This window comes from Artemia franciscana, chromosome 12 (genome assembly GCF_032884065.1).
Source record: "Artemia franciscana chromosome 12, ASM3288406v1, whole genome shotgun sequence".
NCBI classification, from domain to species: domain Eukaryota; kingdom Metazoa; phylum Arthropoda; class Branchiopoda; order Anostraca; family Artemiidae; genus Artemia; species Artemia franciscana.
In genome coordinates, this window is record NC_088874.1 from 7,252,532 (window position 1) to 7,272,252 (window position 19,721).

General features: G+C 33.8%; 1 protein-coding gene across 4 annotated transcripts in view; it reads right to left on the bottom strand.

The window, feature by feature from the left end:
- The window catches only part of LOC136033623 (MAGUK p55 subfamily member 7-like), a 57,549-nt gene that overhangs the window by 22,680 nt on the left and 15,148 nt on the right, over positions 1–19,721 (bottom strand). For 2 of the 4 annotated variants that reach the window (XM_065714419.1, XM_065714417.1), the window contains exons 5-8: positions 19,296–19,319; positions 13,192–13,359; positions 4,661–4,795; positions 1,978–2,158 (exon numbers count right to left, since the gene is read on the bottom strand). In XM_065714419.1, the coding sequence (XP_065570491.1) occupies positions 1,978–2,158; positions 4,661–4,795; positions 13,192–13,359; positions 19,296–19,319 (508 nt within the window). The remainder of the gene's footprint in view (positions 1–1,977; positions 2,159–4,660; positions 4,796–13,191; positions 13,360–19,295; positions 19,320–19,721) is intronic. The other 2 variants (XM_065714420.1, XM_065714418.1) reach the window with 1 other exon arrangement.

Consider the following 19,721-nt stretch of genomic DNA (forward strand, 5'->3'; position numbering starts at 1 on the left):
CCCCCTAAATGGCAAATTCACTTCTCCAAAAAAAATTCTGCCAAGGTCTTTCCACGTATCCCCCCCCCTTTGGAAAAATCCCCTCCCCCAAAAAAATATTTGTATATTTCCCAATAAGCAATACTATATGTAAACAATTGGCAATTCATAACTTGCAGCCCTTCTCCCTAGGGCTGTGGAGAGTCAAATCATCGTCAAAAACATATTCATTAGATCTTCCTACTATGTTGAACAAAATGGCTATCTAAAAATTTTGATCGGACGACCTCGGGGACGATTAACTGTATTTTTTTTTCTAAATTACATTATATTTCTTTTCCGCATTCACAGAAATAGTTAGTAAATTGAGAGTTTTACACCACACGCTGTTTTTTGGTCACATCTTTGATGCCGAAAATACTTCTGTTTTTTAAAGGGTTAGTTATTAATACAATTGAAAAACTAAGGTACTATTCAGTTCTTCTACGTCTAAATTTACAGTAGGCTTTGTTACTAAAATCTTGGAAAACGCGAGTGGAGGGATCGGGATAAAACTTGGTGTGGAAAATAAGCAGAAGTCCTAGATACGTGATTGACATAATCGGAACGGATCTGCTCTGTTTGGTTAATTCTGGGAAGGGGGCTAGTGTCAATTCTGAAAAATTAGAAAAAATGAGGTATTTTTAACTTACGAAGGAGTGATCGGATCCTAATGAAATTTGAAGTTTGGAACGATATCATGTCTCAGAGCTCTTATTTTAAATCCCGACTGGATCCGATGACACCGGGGGAATTGATGGGGGGGGGAAACTTAAAATCTTGGAAAACGCTTAGAGTGGAGGGGTCGCGATGAAACTTGGTGGGAAAAATAAGCACAAGTCCTAGATATGTGATTGACATAACCGGCTTTGTTTGATGATTACAGTAGACTTTGTTTACGTGTAAATTTACGGTACGCTTTCTTTAAGTGTAAATCTTCGTTGGGTCGCATACCGTCTTTAAGCTACCACGGCTGGCTTTTCGAATTGTATAAAGAAAAAGAAGTTATTTTACTGCCGAATATTCCATTGAAATTCCAACAAAAACATAGATTTATATAGAAAGAAAACATATAGATGGGAATAAAAAAAATTAGATACACGCCATAAATTAAGAAGAAGATTAGTGGGAAAGAAACGCAGTAAGAAAGAAGGATAGACATGTTACACATGTGAAAGAAGGATCTCAACAAGTAAATAAACTTCATATAATTAGTCGTTGACTTCATATAAAACTTCACATAATTCCGCGCTTTAAAATAAAAATCCAAGAGAAGATACAATTAATAAAAATTTTAAAAGTATATGTTTTAGAAATTCAAAATACGTCTGAAACATTAAATAGCATTTTCTACAATTAGAAAAAAAGGCCTAAAGAAGATGCGAGTTTAGTTCGATTCCGTTTAAATCTCTTTTTTCTGTGGTTCTGTGTTATTATTTTATTTTATAGTTTTTCAAATCTTTTCTGTAGGGCATGGGGACGGGGCCAAGAGTGATAGCCTCATTACAATTTAAAATGCCAGTCTACTCCATCCATCTAAACTCTTTTGCGAAGAATATGCCGCTTTACCGGTTTGTTTTCGCGTCTTGCGTCGGTAATTTTTCAGATATTCTGTTTTTACCTCTAACCATGGCAAGACCACATTATTTTACTGTCTAGTTGGAATCCTTTTTTTTTCTATTCCCTATATTCGCTTCTAAGGTTCCAAAGCCAAAAATTATACAACATTCATTTTCAAGTCATTTCAGAAAGAGAACTATTTCACTGTGAATCTTAAAAAAATAATTCTTTTAATATTTTTAAAGAAAAATACCACAAGAAGACGCAACTCTAGTACCGCTGCGTTATTATTAGAGTCTTTGACGACTTTCACGTTTTGTCGAGCTTTTTCTTATTATTGTTTTCTGTTTTCTATTGTTTTCTGTTTTCCTTGCCACTGGTAGCCAAATTATAACTTACCCTCGTCGTCTATTCCATCCACTTGAGCTCTCTCGTGAAGGATGCGTCGTTCTTGCAACGCTCGGGAAGGTATTAGACCAGATCGCATAGATGGATCTCCTTCCTTTCTAGCTTGCCACCAAAATGGATCGTCTTGGCTAACGATGTGTAATATCTCACCTCTACGAAAATCCAGCCCAGCCTAAACATAAAATGTTTGTAAATTTACCAAAGAGAAAAAGAGGTATCACTGTCCCATACCTCCGTGTTCAATAGTGTGCTTTAATTACATTAGCGTATTTTAGTGGCGTAATTTCGAGTGCCGATCACAATATTCATAATTTCTGGAGAGAAAAATAGCCCAGCCTTTTTTAAAATCACCTCATCATTGTGTAAAGTTTTAACCTATCAAGACAATCAAAAAAATTTACTTTACAATGTTTAAATTTTTTTAATTAACAAGTCAAATCTCTGTTTTTCTGGTGTATTTTCTATTAATCAAGTTGTAGAACAACTTTGATAAGGAAGCAGTTTTAACCGAAGAGATATATTATAGGTGAAATACTACAATAATGATAGTAATAATCAATTATTTCTAACCTAATAAACAATAATGTAGACAGTGGAGTACAGAAGAGAGAGAGGAAGGGGGGCGGGTGAATATACAAAAAAAGCAATGAGAAAAAAACATACATCTATGATATAACAGAGATATTAGATATAAAGACACATATTCAAGATCATGCAAAGGGGGCAATGGACTGATATACGCTAATATCTGACAACCTTCTGCTCGTTACAGCAACTTTTCGAAAAGCATTTTTGATTCAAAATTTTATAATATTCTCTAGTTACGGTGCTAATGTGGGATAGTACGGTGCTCAGTGCCTCTTAAACTCAAACAAATCAGCATCAGATTATGGTATATTTTCAACATCCAATTGGTGTAAGTAAGTGGTCAAGCACCATCGTTAAGGAAATTTGACCATATAAACAGGGCTTATAGAGAAAATTTTCGTAGATCGTTTTAAGAGGGCGTTAAAGGTTGGAAATTAAATATTTTTGTATGAATAAAAAAATCCAGTCATTTATTCGTAAAAACATTTTCAAAAAGTCGGACAAAATTACTCTTTTTACTCTTTATATCAAATAGTAAGCTGAAAAAAAAACTTTTTCTAATCTCACACTATATTAAAGGGTGGAATAAATCTTATGAGCTGTAAAAATTCATGGGTGGGATTAAAAGAAAAGCCCTGGAGGGGAGCACATAACTGTTTTGGTCTCAGCAGCCTGTCGCTGCAATAAGCAGTCAGTATTTTACAGCCGTAGCAGCCCAACTGAATTGAAATTTCAGTTATAGTCTGCCACTTACAGCCGATTAAGCAAAAAACAAAAATAACACATGCTTATAAGCAAATTAAAAACCTAATAAACTATATACATCTTTTCCATGACGGAACCTATTACTATTATTACTTTACTGATCAATCATCAACCCATCTATGGAGCAATTACCAAACCTAGCCAAGAGCCAGCGATCCAGCTGGGTTCAAACAAAAAGCAGGACCTTCTCAAATGGGTCGGGTCAAAAATATCAAAAGTAAAAATTAAAATATCAAAAAAAAAATATCAAAAAGTAAAAGTAAAAATTTAAACCTGCTCTAAATTCTTTTAAATGAGTCCCAAGGATTATCCCTTATCAAGGATTGGGATACTAATTTAGACCAATGAAATCACTCAAAGAGTATAAACGCTTTTTTTGAAAATCTTAGCACGCTTAAGACTTGAGCGTTTCATTTTGAATACATCTCCCAATACGATATAATGCAAATAAAACTCAATTCAAAAGATATGCTCAAAGAGTAGCGTCAATTCACAAAAAATTGGGGAGAGCAGCAAGACACATTTTTCAATGTATGAGGGGAGGCAAATTTACTGTTATTTGTAATGAGAATACTCAAAAAGAAATTTTCCAATGAAAATACCCCAAAAACTGTCTTTGAAACCCATAACACAGATACTGCCTTGCAACCCCCTACCCACACACACACACACACACACACACTGATGCCAGTGTTCTTCAAACAACAGGGGAAAACATAAATAACCTTGTATAGTCAATATTGTCTATGTGAGTCTATATTAGGCCTTAGTATTCAGGATGATGACAAACTCATGTCCACTTGTTTTGATCCTAATTTTTGCACTCTAGTCGGAAGTGCCCACTTTTTGTATTGAACAGGTAGTTTATTAGCGTTATTGAAAATTCAAGTTTCGACAAACAAGATTCCTCCTTTTTATAACACAAAGAAATAGATGAATAAGAGCAATCTCAGTTGCCCAATTACCTTCGAAGTCCTATGGCCACTGTCATTCATAAATCTTTGAAGACCTTTTATTTGGGGTCTCCAATTTGCATAAAATGGCTCATAAAACTCATAAACTATTTGAATATCCCTTATTCCATACATATCTATCTTAGTTCTGTCCTAAGATGGACGGATGGATGATGGGCTACCTATCAACAAGTGAAATGACATCATTTTTAATACAATTCTGAAAAAAGCTTATGCCAAATTTGCCTCTGACTCAGACTGCCTGTCTTGGCTTTTTCTCCAATTATCCATGGCTCTTAACTTATTCATCACAGTCCATCAAGTTGATTGACATAAAAAAAAAATATATAACCAAGAAAAGTTCGTACCTCTTTGCACGGAATGTAGGGATCAGTTGCAGAGTTAAAATCAAAATGGGCTCGAACGCGGACCTTGCTCTCTCTGATATTAGTTCGTCTACCAATTGGAATGATCTTAAATGTAATAGTTCCCTCGGCTTGTTGCTATAAAGACAATACATATCATTATATATCATGTTCAGATTAATTTACAAATACCATTTATGTAAAACAGGATTTAGCGTGCACAGTTAATTTTCACTTGTGTAGATTCCTGTCTTAAATTATGACTATCAAGAAGGTGAAAAGAAACTAAAACCAAACAAACTGTAAGATAAAAATTTTTGAGAATATTTTCAAATGTTCAAATGTTTGAAAGGTGAAAAAAAACTAAAACCACACAAACTGTAAGATATAAATTTTTCTAAATATCCAATGACAGTTATAAGCAAAAATAGAAATAAGATATTTATGACAAAATCATTAAGATTTATCATATTCAGATAAATTTGAACTACTATAAATAACATCATCGATGAGTAACACTTGGATTTCAGTTCAATGCCGAAATCCCATGTTATATTCTTCTACTGGAAGCAAGCTCAGGCAAAATAAACCCTCTTGCAGCTTTTGAATCGGGTAAGATCAAGCCAGTTGATTATATAACTTCAAATCGGTTTAATAAAGCATACACGGCAACGATTATTAGCTCACATCAAGTGTCGAATCTGTCTTTCTTATCCCTCTACACTTTGTCACAATTCTTTGTCACAAATAAGCTGCATTTCAGCCATTGTCTTTTTTTCGAAACCTTTTAACACTGTTACACTACCACTGAATTTAAGATAGCACCATAGCAACATACAAATATTGCACCATTTTGAAAATTTTTATAGCTTCTAAAAACTCCAATATCTTACTTCACTTCATAAAATATATTTTTTGTTGCCCCCTTAGATCAGCAATTCCTGTCTTGTTAGAAAATTTTACATTCCCGTAAAAAAGCAGACTCTTGTGGATAGTATTTCTTAGCCATTTTTAGTCTTTGGCCCTGACCCAAATCTTAGTACCGACCCTGGATTTTATCGAAGTTCTTTCAAGCTTCATTTTGTTTTCTATGTGGGGTTTACATACATGATAACAGTAGTAATAATTTCAGTATCTCATTCAGTCATTCAGAGGTTTATCCTAAGTACTTTATAAGATGTTCAACGTTGAATCCTCGAGACCATACAGATTCATCATATCAGACTAGCATCTCATGCGATTCATTCAGTTTCAAATATTGACATCAATATTTGACATAAGAGAAAACAGCCCCATTTGTCTTGTAGTGGCGCAGTGGGCTTGACTTCAGCATGGTAATACGGAACCAAGAGTTCTAACTCAGCTAAAGCAACGCATTGCTGGGCCAACGTAAGAACCCAATAGCCAAGGAGCGTCATTAAGCCAATATAATGGCACTATTAACGTAGACAAGATCTTATAAAAAAATAAAATTTTCTCTTTCTGTTAGTAAAATTTTGTTTTCTGTGTGAGGTTTACATACATGATAACAGTAGTAGTAATTTCAGTATCTCATTCAGTCATTCAGAGGTTTATCTCTGAAGTTGTGAGGCTTATCACAACTCATAGTGTGAGTTTTGCCACAGGGCAGTGTACTTTATGTTTAGTTATTCCTTTTTTTTTAATCAAACCCGATTCAACCTTGAACCTTGAAAACCTTGACTTTTAGAAAATTAATTCCAGGATTACAGACCAACCATAAATCAACTGTGACAATCTAAAACACGCCTCAAGTACTTAATGTCATATTGAGGGTTATACACCATCCTTTAAAAGTAATCGACTGTTAATCACATTAGATCGATAAGAATCTCTTTAGCAGCATCTCATTTCGTCCTTGAGAGGTTGACTCTGAGTACTTTATAAGATATTCACACAGTGAATCCCTTAAATCATATGAGTTCAACATTCCAACATCTCATGTGGCTCATCTAAATTAAAACATATTGACATCAGAATAAACGGCACTATTAACTTGCACCGGCACAGATCATAGAAGAAGACGATATTGCTGTTTATGGCTTTTAACTAAGCAACTTTAAGATTTGACCAAATAGTGAATAGCCATCATCATCATAAAGTAAAAAAAAAATATAATAAACGAGGTTCAACGGTTCTTGCATCTTTATCAAACAGATCAGGCAAAAGAACAAAACTAAGACAGAATTAGAAACATGAACAAATACTCCAACAGGAATGTTTTCCTTCAATGGCTACCATTTGCAGGAGCGAATCTTCACCATTTGCAATGGGGGGAGGGGGACAAAAGGGCTCATATCTGGATAGTCAAAGGGCATGAAATACATAGTAATTTTTTCTCCACATTATTAGGGGGCAACTGCCCCCTCCAAACGACACCCCTGGCTATTTGGGCAACATATTACTCTTCAAATCAGGGCGCAAATTAAGTGGGAGAATGGGGGAAGGGGTATAATTGAATTCCCCACTTACATTTTCAGAAATGCCATTTTGTTATTTTTTTCTTTAAAAAATTATCGAAAAAATGTTTTTACCAGTAGTAGAAATAAACCAGTAATAGTAGCATTCACCAAAAGCAGGATTATTCACCCACCTACAAGGAACGAGATTTGGATTGGTAACGTCATGAAACAGGTTCCTTTTACCTTATTTTATTTATATTTCGTATTATACCTTTCATATGCCCACAAACAGGAGAGCAGGGATATGCAAGGTTCTCCCGATCTAAGACAGTCCGTAACTTGAACCAAATGTGGCACCTAAGCCGGAACTTATTTGGGGGGAGTCAAAGAATAGTAAATCAAGGCAGTATCAAGCGGGTAGGGGCTTGACCCCGCCCCCGAAATATTTTCCGATTCGTAAAAACGTAATGAAATGCATATATACATATTTTTCGATGCGTTATGAAGTTTTTTGACCCCTTCCCCCCGAATGGAATCCTGGATACGGCCCTGCACCAAATATAGGTAAACTATATGGAGAAGTGAGAAAATTAAATATCTCAAAAGGACCCTCCCCCCTTCGAACCCACGCGTAACCATCTTGCCCATCAATTTTGGAGATTTATAACAAAATACACAAAAAAAGCACCATAATTGAACATTAGAGGAAAAACAACAATCTCTTCTACAATATCCATTACCAGGCAAATAAATAGACATGAAACTCGGACGATTTTAATTTCCACTGGCATCTAGCGTCTATATAAAAAGCAAGAAGGCCATTCTACGCCACAATAATATGATGGTACAGCACAATGGGTGTCATCTATATATAATATAATATAATATAATATAATAATATAATATAATATTATATATATACATATATTATATTATATATATATATCTATATATAAAAAAATAAGTTGTCTGTGTGTGGATCTGTGGATGGATCAGGTGACGTCACCTGAAAAAACTGGATCAGGTGACGTCAAAACTGAAAAAACTAAAAAAAGGCAAAAACTACAAAAAAAACTAAAAACTAATAAAAAAAATAAAAAAGCTAAAAAACTAAAAAAAACTAAAAAAAGGCAAAAACTACAAAAAAAACTAAAAACTAATAAAAAAGCTAAAAAACTAAAAAAACTAAAAAAACTAAAAAAAGGCAAAAACTACAAAAAAAAACTAAAAACTAATAAAAAAAGTAAAAAAGCTAAAAAACTAAAAAAACTAAAAAAACTAAAAAAAAGGTAAAAAACTAAAAAAACTAAAAACTAAAAAAAACTAAAAAAAAGGAAAAAACTGAAAAATAAGCTAAAATAAAGGTAAAAACCAATAAAAAACTAAAAAAAAAAACTGAAAAAACTAAAAAAAAGGCAAAAACTACAAAAAAAACTAAAAACTAATAAAAAAAGTAAAAAAGCTAAAAAACTAAAAAAACTAAAAAAACTAAAAAAAGGTAAAAAACTAAAAAAAATAAAAATAAAAAAAAACTAAAAAAAAGGAAAAAACTGAAAAATAAGCTAAAATAAAGGTAAAAACCAATAAAAAACTAAAAAGAAAAAAAGGAAAAAACTAAAAAAAATTTTCATCTAAAAAACTAAAAAAAACTAAAAAAGGTAAAAACTAAAAGAACTAAAAAAGAAAAAAATAAATGACGACACTCAAAGAGAAAGCGACCAGGACAAAAGGAATGTTCGATTAGCAATCAACAAAGCACCAGGACACAGAGAGTATAAATGAAAAAAGCTAAAAAACTAAAAAAACTAAAAAAAGGCAAAAACTACAAAAAAAACTAAAAACTAATAAAAAAAATAAAAAACCTAAAAAACTAAAAAAACTAAAAAAACTAAAAAAAGGTAAAAAACTGAAAAAACTAAAAACTAAAAAAAACTAAAAAAAAAGGAAAAAACTGAAAAATAAGCTAAAATAAAGGTAAAAACCAATAAAAAACTAAAAAAAAACTGAAAAAACTAAAAAAAGGCAAAAACTACAAAAAAAACTAAAAACTAATAAAAAAAAGTAAAAAAGCTAAAAAACTAAAAAAACTAAAAAAAGGTAAAAAACTAAAAAAAATAAAGAATAAAAAAAAAATAAAAAAAAGGAAAAAACTGAAAAATAAGCTAAAATAAAGGTAAAAACCAATAAAAAACTAAAAAGAAAAAAAGGAAAAAACTAAAAAAACATTTCATCTAAAAAACTAAAAAAAACTAAAAAAGGTAAAAACTAAAAGAACTAAAAAAGAAAAAAATAAATGACGACACTCAAAGAGAAAGCGACCAGGACAAAAGGAATGTTCGATTAGCAATCAACAAAGCACCGGGACACAGGGAGTATAAATGACGACCAGAACATAAGTAAAAAAAAAAAAACTAACAAAACTAAAAAGAAGGTAAAAACTACAAAAAACTAAAAAGAAAAAAAAACTAAAAACTAATAAAAAAACTAAAAAATCTAAAAATCTAAATAAACTAAAAAAGAAAAAAAAAGGAAAAAAATAAAGGAGAAAAACAAAACTAAAAAACGAATGTATATACAGACCGGGACACCGGGATACAAATGACGACCGGGACACAGGGAATATAAATGACGACCGGGACACAGGGACACAACTACAACGGGGACACCGGGGGAAACAGGGGGATATAAATGACGACCGGGACACCGGGACAGGGAATGGTCGATTAGCAATCACCATCAACAAAGCTCAAGGGCAATCATTAGAATCATGAGGTATAGATCTGAATACAGATTGTTTTCCCATGGACCATTATATGTTGCATGTTCAAGAGTCGGTAAACCTGACAATCTATTTATATGCAAAGACAATGGGACAGCAAAGAATGTTGTATATTCGCAAGTTTTACGTAGTTAAAACCATATATATATATATATATATATATATATATATATCTATCTATATTCACAGGTGGGACATAGGGACACAACTACAATGGCGCGTAACTATTATGGCGCGTAACGACTTACGCGCGCGGGGGGGCTTGGGGGGGGGGGCGCGAAGCGCCCCCACCAACTAGGTGTTGGGGTGGCGCGAAGCGCCACCCCAACAGCTAGTATATATATATATATTATATATATATTATATATATTATATATATTATATATAATATAATATGATTATATATATTATATGTAATATAATCTATATATATATATATATAAATAAGTTGTCTGTCTGTGTGTCTGTCTGTGGATCAGGTGACGTCATGTTTCTGTGTTGACTGACGTCATGAAATTAGTTGTCGTCATTTTTGCTTTGACGGTGACGTCATTCAAGATATTTAAGACATATGTTCACGTAGAAATCTATTAATGTTTAAGTTTACAATGACTGATGAACTTACCATGGCAAAAGCCGATGAAGATGCTCAAAGAGTCTATGCCAAAAAACTTGCTGCTGATAGAGAAAGTCAGAAAAGAAAGCGTGCCAAGGAATCAAAAGAACAGCAAGGAAACAGGCTTGAGGCTGATAGAGAAAGAAAGAGCAGAAAGCGTGCCGAGGAATCAGAGCAACCTGAAAGTTATCGCCTGGCATTCAGGTACAAGCCAGTCGATGATTATAGCTTGAGTAGATGTGTTCAAATCGGGACAATGTCTAAAATTTGTCCCTATTGCAAGGCCTTGAAATTCAATGGTGAAACAATGGGAATGTGTTGCGCCTCAGGAAAAGTTAAACTTCCTCTATTGGCTGCACCACCAGAGCCATTGAAGACGAATGAATGCTTGCCTGAAAAATTCTAATTTATGGGCACACGTAAAAATATTAAAATTAACTACAAATATGCGTGTCCGATTGCAAAACGATGACTCTGGTCAAACATTTTCAGATCAATTGCTGACAATTGGAAACGGAAAGCTCCCAGTAGACTCAATTTCAGGACGTATACAACTACCTGCTGATTTCTGTAATTTAGTGACGTCCAAAAATGAATTGATTGAAAAAGTATTTCCGAATATTCTAAAAAATTATAAAAATAATAAATGGCTAAGTGAAAGAGCGATTCTCGCACCCAAAAATATAGACGTCCACGAAATCAACAATATTGTTTTGACCAAGATTCGAGACCAGGCAGTCCTTTACAAGTCAGTCGACACAGTTTTGGAACCAAATGAAGCGGTTAATTATCCATCTGAATTTTTAAATTCCATAGATCTTTCAGGGTTTCAACCACACGTGCTACAACTAAAAATAGGCGTACCAATAATACTTTTAAGAAATATAAACCCACCAAAGCTTTGCAATGGCACTCGACTTGCCGTAAAAAAAACAATGGAAAACCTAATAGAGGCCACAATCTTGACAGGGCCTTTTGAGGGTGAGGCTGTTCTTATTCCTCGCATTCCCATGATTCCAACGGATCTGCCTTTTCAATTTAAAAGATTGCAATTCCCAATTCGATTAGCATTTGCAATCACCATTAACAAAGCTCAAGGTCAATCATTAGAAAAATGTGATATAGATCTTAATACTGATTGTTTTTCCCATGGACAATTGTACGTTGCATGTTCGAGGGTCGGTAAACCTGACAATCTATTTATATGCAGCGACAAGTTTAACTCCTGCAGACGAAATGAATGCTTGCCTAAAAAATTCTAATTTATGGGCACACGTAAAAATATTAAAATTAACTACAAATATGCGTGTCCGATTGCAAAACGATGACTCTGGTCAAACAGTAGACTCAATTTCAGGACGTATACAACTACCTGCTGATTTCTGTAATTTAGTGACGTCCAAAAATGAATTGATTGAAAAAGTATTTCCGAATATTCTAAAAAATTATAAAAATAATAAATGGCTAAGTGAAAGAGCGATTCTCGCACCCAAAAATATAGACGTCCACGAAATCAACAATATTGTTCTGACCAAGATTCGAGACCAGGCAGTCCTTTACAAGTCAGTCGACACAGTTTTGGAACCAAATGAAGCGGTTAATTATCCATCTGAATTTTTAAATTCCATAGATCCTTCAGGGTATCTATCTATCTATCTATCTATATAAAAACGAGTTGTGTGGATGCATGTTTGTTTGTTTGTAAAAAGAGCGTTTGCATATGACGTCATTATTAGTACATACGGCTTTGTATATGCACAGACAATGGGAAAGCCAAGAATGTTGTTTATTCGCAATTTTTACGTAGTTTGAAACACATATATAAATCTATCTATATTCACAAGTGGGACACAGGGACACAACTACAATGGCGCATAACTAATATGGCGCGTAACGACTTACGCGCGCGGGGGGTCTTGGGGGGGCGCGAAGCGCCCCACCAACTAGGTGTTGGGGTGGCGCGAAGCGCCACCCCAACAGCTAGTATAATATAATTACATCAATAATTGTATATTATATAACATAATAATTATGTAATTATTGTTATTACAATTATTATTATTGGTACTTACGAGTTATAATCTTTGTTCCAAGGTATTAATTCACCGAAAAGCAAACTCGGTAATTCCCCGGCTCGGCAAGCACCCAGGGAGAAGCGTTTTGACCCTGATTTCTAACAAAATCCAGCGTGAACGCACCGTCTCCTTCCAAAAGTATAGTTCTTAAGTAGCTATGATAGATGGTAGCTATGGTTAGGTAGATGGTAGGTAGGTATGTATGTATGTAGGTATGTAGTATGTAGTAGTATGCAGGTATGTATCTGATATATATCTGGTATCTATCTATGTATCTGGTATCTGGTATCTATCTATGCATCTGGTATATATCTGGTATGTACCAGGTATGTAGGTATGTGTGTAGGTATGGTATACATGTATTGTATGTATGTAGGTAGGAATGGTGGATGGTAGGTAGCTATGGTTAGGTAGATGGTTAGGAAGCTATAGTTAGGTAGCTATGATAGATGGTAGCTATGATTAGGCAGCTATTATAGAAAGTAGCTAGATAGTTCTTAGGTAGCTATGATACCGCTTCTATCTTGAACACCATTAAAACCTGTTTACTGAATTTCTCCCTTATCGCGTAAATTAGCGAAATATAAAAATTAGTAAATTACCCCAAATATCGCGTAAATTAGTGGGAATGAAACAATAGTTACCAGAATTCGTAAGACATCTGTTGGCGTTTTAGCATCCATGCTGATTCCATTCACTTCAACTACTTCATCCCCTGGGTGTATCAGTCCTGATCTATCAGCGGCACCGCCGTGCATTACTCTGGCTATGACAATTTTCCCTGTATTCTCATCAGTTTTGATAGTAGCTCCCTAAAGATGTTATATATATATATATATATATATATATATATATATATATATATATATATATATATATATATATATATATATGTATATATATATATATATATATATATATATATATATATATATATATATATATATATATATATATATATATTAACATAAAATACACAGCACACATCCACAAGGCTAAAGTTCTAACGAAACTGTTCAACAAATAAAATATAAAACTAACCAATACAAAATGTTTGAGTGACTAAAATTCACAATGCTTAGCTTTACAAGCATACTTAACATTACAAGCATACACATTGGATAAAATTAAGAAAATATACGAAATTACTGGATGTTTGTTTTTTCCCATACAGAAATAGCCTTTGCTTCTTAAGATTTAAATACAGATGATTGTAAAAGAAATAATATGCACACAGAGTTAATACCCTTTTGAGGGATAGAGATGGGGGAAAGTCCGACGGGCCACCATTTTGTTCAAAATGGTCAAACGATCTAATAAATATGACTCGGGGGAGACCGAGCCCCCCACAGCCCCCGGGACAAGGATTGTCAATTATGCAGCTTGCCCACTGCCACACACACATGATTTATTGTTGCAAAAAGGGGAATCTTTGACCGTGGGTGTGTCCAAAAAAGCTAAGGGTTAACACCCTAACTTCAGGGGTGTCTTCATCTTGGCGAAACTTCTAGAAATTTTGAGGAAGATGCGGAACTAAATGAAAAGACACTGCGTGGAACCAGGATAGCAATAGCAGGAATTTGCAACATCTTAGTAACAGCTAAGGGTATTAATTTGAAACTTTCAGGACCACAACCGCTACTACTCCAGCTGCAAATGCGAGTTGTTGCGACTGGGATTACCTGCGAATATGACAACTTACGACTGTGACTATTTGCAACTGTAAGTGCGACAATATGCAACTACGAACGCAATAATTTTAAACTTCAACTGCTGCTGCTTGTGACCATGATTACTATTATTTTTACTGCTAGTACATTGCGATTGCGACTGTGACTGCAAATACAACTGCAACTATTGAACTTAATCAAAGAGTTTGACTCCGTCTTGCTTGTAAAAATGGCTTAGTTCATCTATGTTATAAAAAGGACTTGTCTGCAATATCTCAAGAATGGCTAAAGTTATTGAGTTGAAAATTTCGGAAAATATTGAGGGCAATGTTGCAGTCAATCAAAAGACACTAGATGCATACAAGGATTCAAAAGGGCATACCTGAACGTATATGTATATGTATATATATATATATATATATATATATATATATATATATATATATATATATATATATATATATTCATTGCATGAATTTCTATATGCATTAAGTTGAAACTTTCATGGAGCTCTAAGGGTAATGTTTAACAAATCATAAGACATTATGTGCATCCAGGTTGTCAAAAAGGAATATCTTCAATATTTCAAGAACAGTTAGGAAAGAGTATCATGTTGAAATATTCAGAGAATATTGAGAGAGACGTTGAACTGAGAGACATTATGTGCATTCCAGCTTTTAATGAGGGTAATTGCAATAACTCAGTAAGGGTTAATATTATTAAGTTCAAGCTTTCAAGAAATGTCAATTGGGATGTTCAACCAAATCAAAAGACACTATAGGTTTCATGTTGTCAAAATGGCATATCTGCAATGTCCCAGGAATAGTGAAGGGTATGGAGTTGAAAATTTCGGAGAATGTTGAGGAAAATATTGAATTAATTCAATATAGAACTATGTGCGTTTCTGTTGTCAAAAGGGCGCACGTCAATATCTCAGTATCAGCTAAAGATATCTAGTTTGAACTTTAAGAGGATGTTGGACTAAATCAAAAGATACTATGCACATCCAGCTTATTAAAATGTATGCAATAGGTACAATATCTCAGGAACGACTAATGGCATTTAGTTGAAAAATTCAGGGAAAATTAAAGGTGATGTTGAATTAAATAAAAATACACTAATTAGAACTAATAAACTAAAACCAAATTTTTGTTAATTTTTATGCCAAAGACATGAAAATTGGAGAAATATTCACTATATTAACCAATTAAAAACTTTGGAAATGAAAAATGAACAAAAATTAATCAAAAAGAAACTTTCCGAAAATCAAACTTTTCAAAGAAAAGTAAAGAGCCATACTAAACTTACGACCAGCAGAATAAAGTCCTATAATATTTCGAAACTGAAAACGACCAGAAGTTACTACTAAGAATAAGTGAAACCCATAAAGAACAGAAATTAAAACAAATGATCATATCAAATATAAGGATAGCAGATTCTGATATAGATGAATAAATAAATCTTTAGAACAAATAAAAGTAAATAGAATACTCAAGTCAAACTTAAAACGAACAAAAATTACTACAAACCGGAGTTTGGCTACTGCTCCTCTCCCCCTCCTTTAACCGTAAAAATTTTGAAGCCAAATGCGTCATTTACATTTTACTGAAAACAAATTACATTGTACATATCTTATTTACATTTAAAACACTGAAAATAAAAGCGAAATAAAATCTTGAATCGCTGAGTTTTCAGGGATTAATATTCAGTTTTCAGTTAATTAATATTAATATTCATAATATAGTAAAAATTCACTTTATTTCGATTAGTTCTTTTCAATATTCTTGATTGTTATATTGATTTCTTTTCAAAATACATCGATGTTTTAAAAAACAAAGAACACTGTTTAAGATACATACAGTTTTCAATAAACCGCAAATGACACAATTAAAAATTGGCTGCATTTTTTGCACTCATAAATGCTTTCAGTAAAGCACTAGTAAAACTTTAGCGTACAGAGCAGGGTTGAGGAAGGGAGGAGGCACCACCCTCAAATACAAAACAATTTCTTCCAACGTTGCTGTTAAAATCATTTGAAAAAGTTTACTTTTTTTCATTTTATCACTTAAAAAACAATATTTGCCATTAAGAATTGCAAACTTCAGAGAATCTATTTCACAGTCATTATTCGTTACTTAGTATGCCTAAAAAATATGCCAAAATGCTTCTTTAATCTTGTGATAGAAACACGAAATTACGAATCATAATAATTCATTGTCTAAACAAACTTAAAAGAGTCTAAGTATTGATTTCTAGAAAAGACTAGCTTGGGGAACAAATGTATTGAAAGAGATATTAAGAAAGCGTTTAAGTTTTTCTTTCTTTTTTACCTGAAATTATTGTTCTTAAAGCTTAACAATGAGTAGAAGGACTGTTCTCTGAAAGTTAGTTCAAAAAATGAAGAGGCTAATAGCAGTAGGTTATAAAATCTAAAGATACTTGGGGGTCGGGGCATGGGAGCCCTTAGGTTTTTCGCTATTCATCCCTGTATTTTAAATAATGTCTTTTAGGGTATATTCATTAAAAAATTGTTTTTTTACCGGCATTTTCACAAAAAAATCAACAAAAATGTCCGCCCCCATGACGTTGAAAAATACATTCTGCCCTTGTTCCCAACATTTCGTGAATTGGCACTTTAACCATGCAAATGCAGACGTAGCAAGTCTCACGATTTTTACCGTTATGGTTTAACTATATCAGCGTATCCCTCCTTCCCGCTACAAAAAATAATCCTATGTACGTTCCTGACAGCCTCTCTTACCAGAAGAACACGTAAAATCATACAGAAATTCACACAATAATGCAGTGTCTTGAAAAATATAAAATAGTTCAAATAGATCAGTCTCAAGGTAAGTAATTAAAGATAATTGCTTGAAAAGTCACCACTGCCGTGGCAGTATAACAAAAGATTCTACAGCGACTAGCTGGAGCCATCCGGCTCATGTGGTGACAGCTTGGGCGTGAAAAAACTTTAAAAACCGCACCAAAAATTTGTTTATATGCATTTTCTACGTTTTCACGAGTTACAAAAAGTCTCGGAGAGGGGATGTAAACTAGGTAGCCCCCCTCCTCTGAATACAGCCGATAATATGACGTTATAATCTAATTAGCTCCGTATAAATCTTGTTTGGGACAAAAAAGAGCCGCTTTTAGGTCGTAACTACGCCGAGTTAACTGTGATTGAGCTGAACTGGGGTTTTAAAGTCTATGTCGGATAGGACAACCTGAAGTTATATTTTCAAGCTTTCGTTCTATCGAGCAATGTTTCTGCTTTCGACTGAAAAACTTCGTCCTAGCACTAAAGCAGCCAGGCACCAGGTTCAAATCGAAGCTAGACTAAAATCGAAAAGCGTTCAAGATGTGGGGCGGTTACCCGGCTCCATCACCAAATATATTACATCATCATCATCAGCAGCAGATATACTTCATCAGCTAGTCATCATCCTCATCATCAGCAGGTATATCTGATATACTTCATCAGTAGGCCATCATCGTCATTATCGGCAGGTATATCTACTGACGAAGGTCACTTATTCAGTTTTGTGTCATTGTTTTTCACAATCTAATAAAAGTATTTATCCCTTTTTAAACTGTGATTTGTACGTCATGGAAAGGAAGTGTGGTCTTCGAGAATACCTAGGTTCTTCGGCCAAGTAAATATTAGTCACAGTATAACCAAACTTAGTTTCGGAAAAGTCACTGAGAGTAAGAGGTTAATCTCCAAAAGCTACATTATCTGTTGACAATAAACAAAAAATAACATTTTTATGGTTAATTACACGCAACAAAACTTCCAAGAGCCAAATTTCGTGCAAAAACCGATGCAAGTTTTGTAATATCCCACAAATTATGTTTTTCATAAAAAAAAAAAAAATATATTTTTCAAAACCTAGCCTATGCTTGGGAAGTGACACAAGAGATTTCACAGGAAGGATGCAAGGAGTTTCGTGATTATATTATTAAAATATAATCAAGATTTCTTTTTCAAGAAAGCTGTTTTTTTGTTTTCTAAACTAAAACTTCAAATATTTTGATGCGTTTTAACAAGTTACAATCACAGCTCTCCTATGGCAGCACCTTGCACGCTTTTTTGAGGGGGGACTTTACCTTCCCTACTCTTCCGTGTCAAGGGTGCTACAGCTAAGAGCCCTAAGTGCCGGAACAAAGTCAAATTTGTTATACCATCTTTGTCATCAAGACTGTATCTTTACCATCTTTGCCATTTACATTTACCATTTTTGTATATCTACAATTTCCAATATTTACCAACTAGTCCCTAACAGGGATAATGAAATTGGGGACAGGGTTTAGTTGAAACTGATAATAGATATTATAAAGCTTATCTGACTTACAAAAATCTATTTGATTCAGTTTAAGAAAAATGGAACTTTTGTACTTTTTTTCTAAAGTTCTAAACTTTTTTCTGCTTCAATTTCGGTTACAGATAAATTTCTTATTTATATATATTTTCATCAGATAAACAAAGATTTAGCAGATAAAGATGACCACTAAGTATTTTGTTTAAGGTATATTCTCGGTTTAAAATGACTCTATTTTAATTAAAATAATTCACATTAAGTCACTCTTACCCTTTCTCGAAGCTAAAAGAGGGTAGGGGTGCTCCCCATTGACGTATCTTCACTTGATTTCCCATAAAATCGCCAATTTCAATTCTGGGAATGATGTGATAATCGGATTTACTGCTACTACTCACAACTCAGTGCAGCACTAAGCCGCCTGAAGGCGACGCGGCTACGCACGCTCCTCATCTATCCCAATCTATTCGAAGTCTAGCTCTTTACAACCTCCTAACTTAAATCTCTTCTTACGACCACTTCCTACCCCATTCGGAGACGACCTGATTTTATTTTGGCCCTGGATGATTGGCCACCAAGGACGATTTTTGGCAATCTGTCATTCTTCATCCGCAGAACGTGTCCTAGCCATGCCAACCGTATCTAATTATAGCCCTAGAAAGCCCAATATTTGTAAAATCGTAGAAACCCTATCAATCAGATTAAAAAACACAGAACATCACTCAGATTATAAACTAACAGCTAGAAATTATAAGAGCTTACCACAATGGGCTCTGTTCCGTGATCCTTAGAAGCAAAAAGAAAAATTTGTTAGATCCGTAAGAATAAATAGTAATTCTCACACCATGTAAAATTTCAGCAGCACTTGAGAGCAAGGCCGTATCCAGGAGGTGGGGGGTTAGGGTGTTTAAACCTCCCCCCGGAATGTTAGCCGGACTTGTAAAAACGCAACAAAAATTAATATAAACAAATTTTTTGAGCGTTTTTTGTACACCCCCTCCCCCGAAAAAATCCTTTTGTAAACATTCTCCCCCCCCCCCAAAAAAAAAAATCCTGGATATGGCCCTGCTTAAGAGTACGAATTTAGGGGTGAATTGGTTTGTAAAAGCCTTTCCCTTAATTTGTCAAGGAATTATCAGAGCTTTCAGCAAATACGCATCCATTAATAAATAAAGAAAAAAACATTTC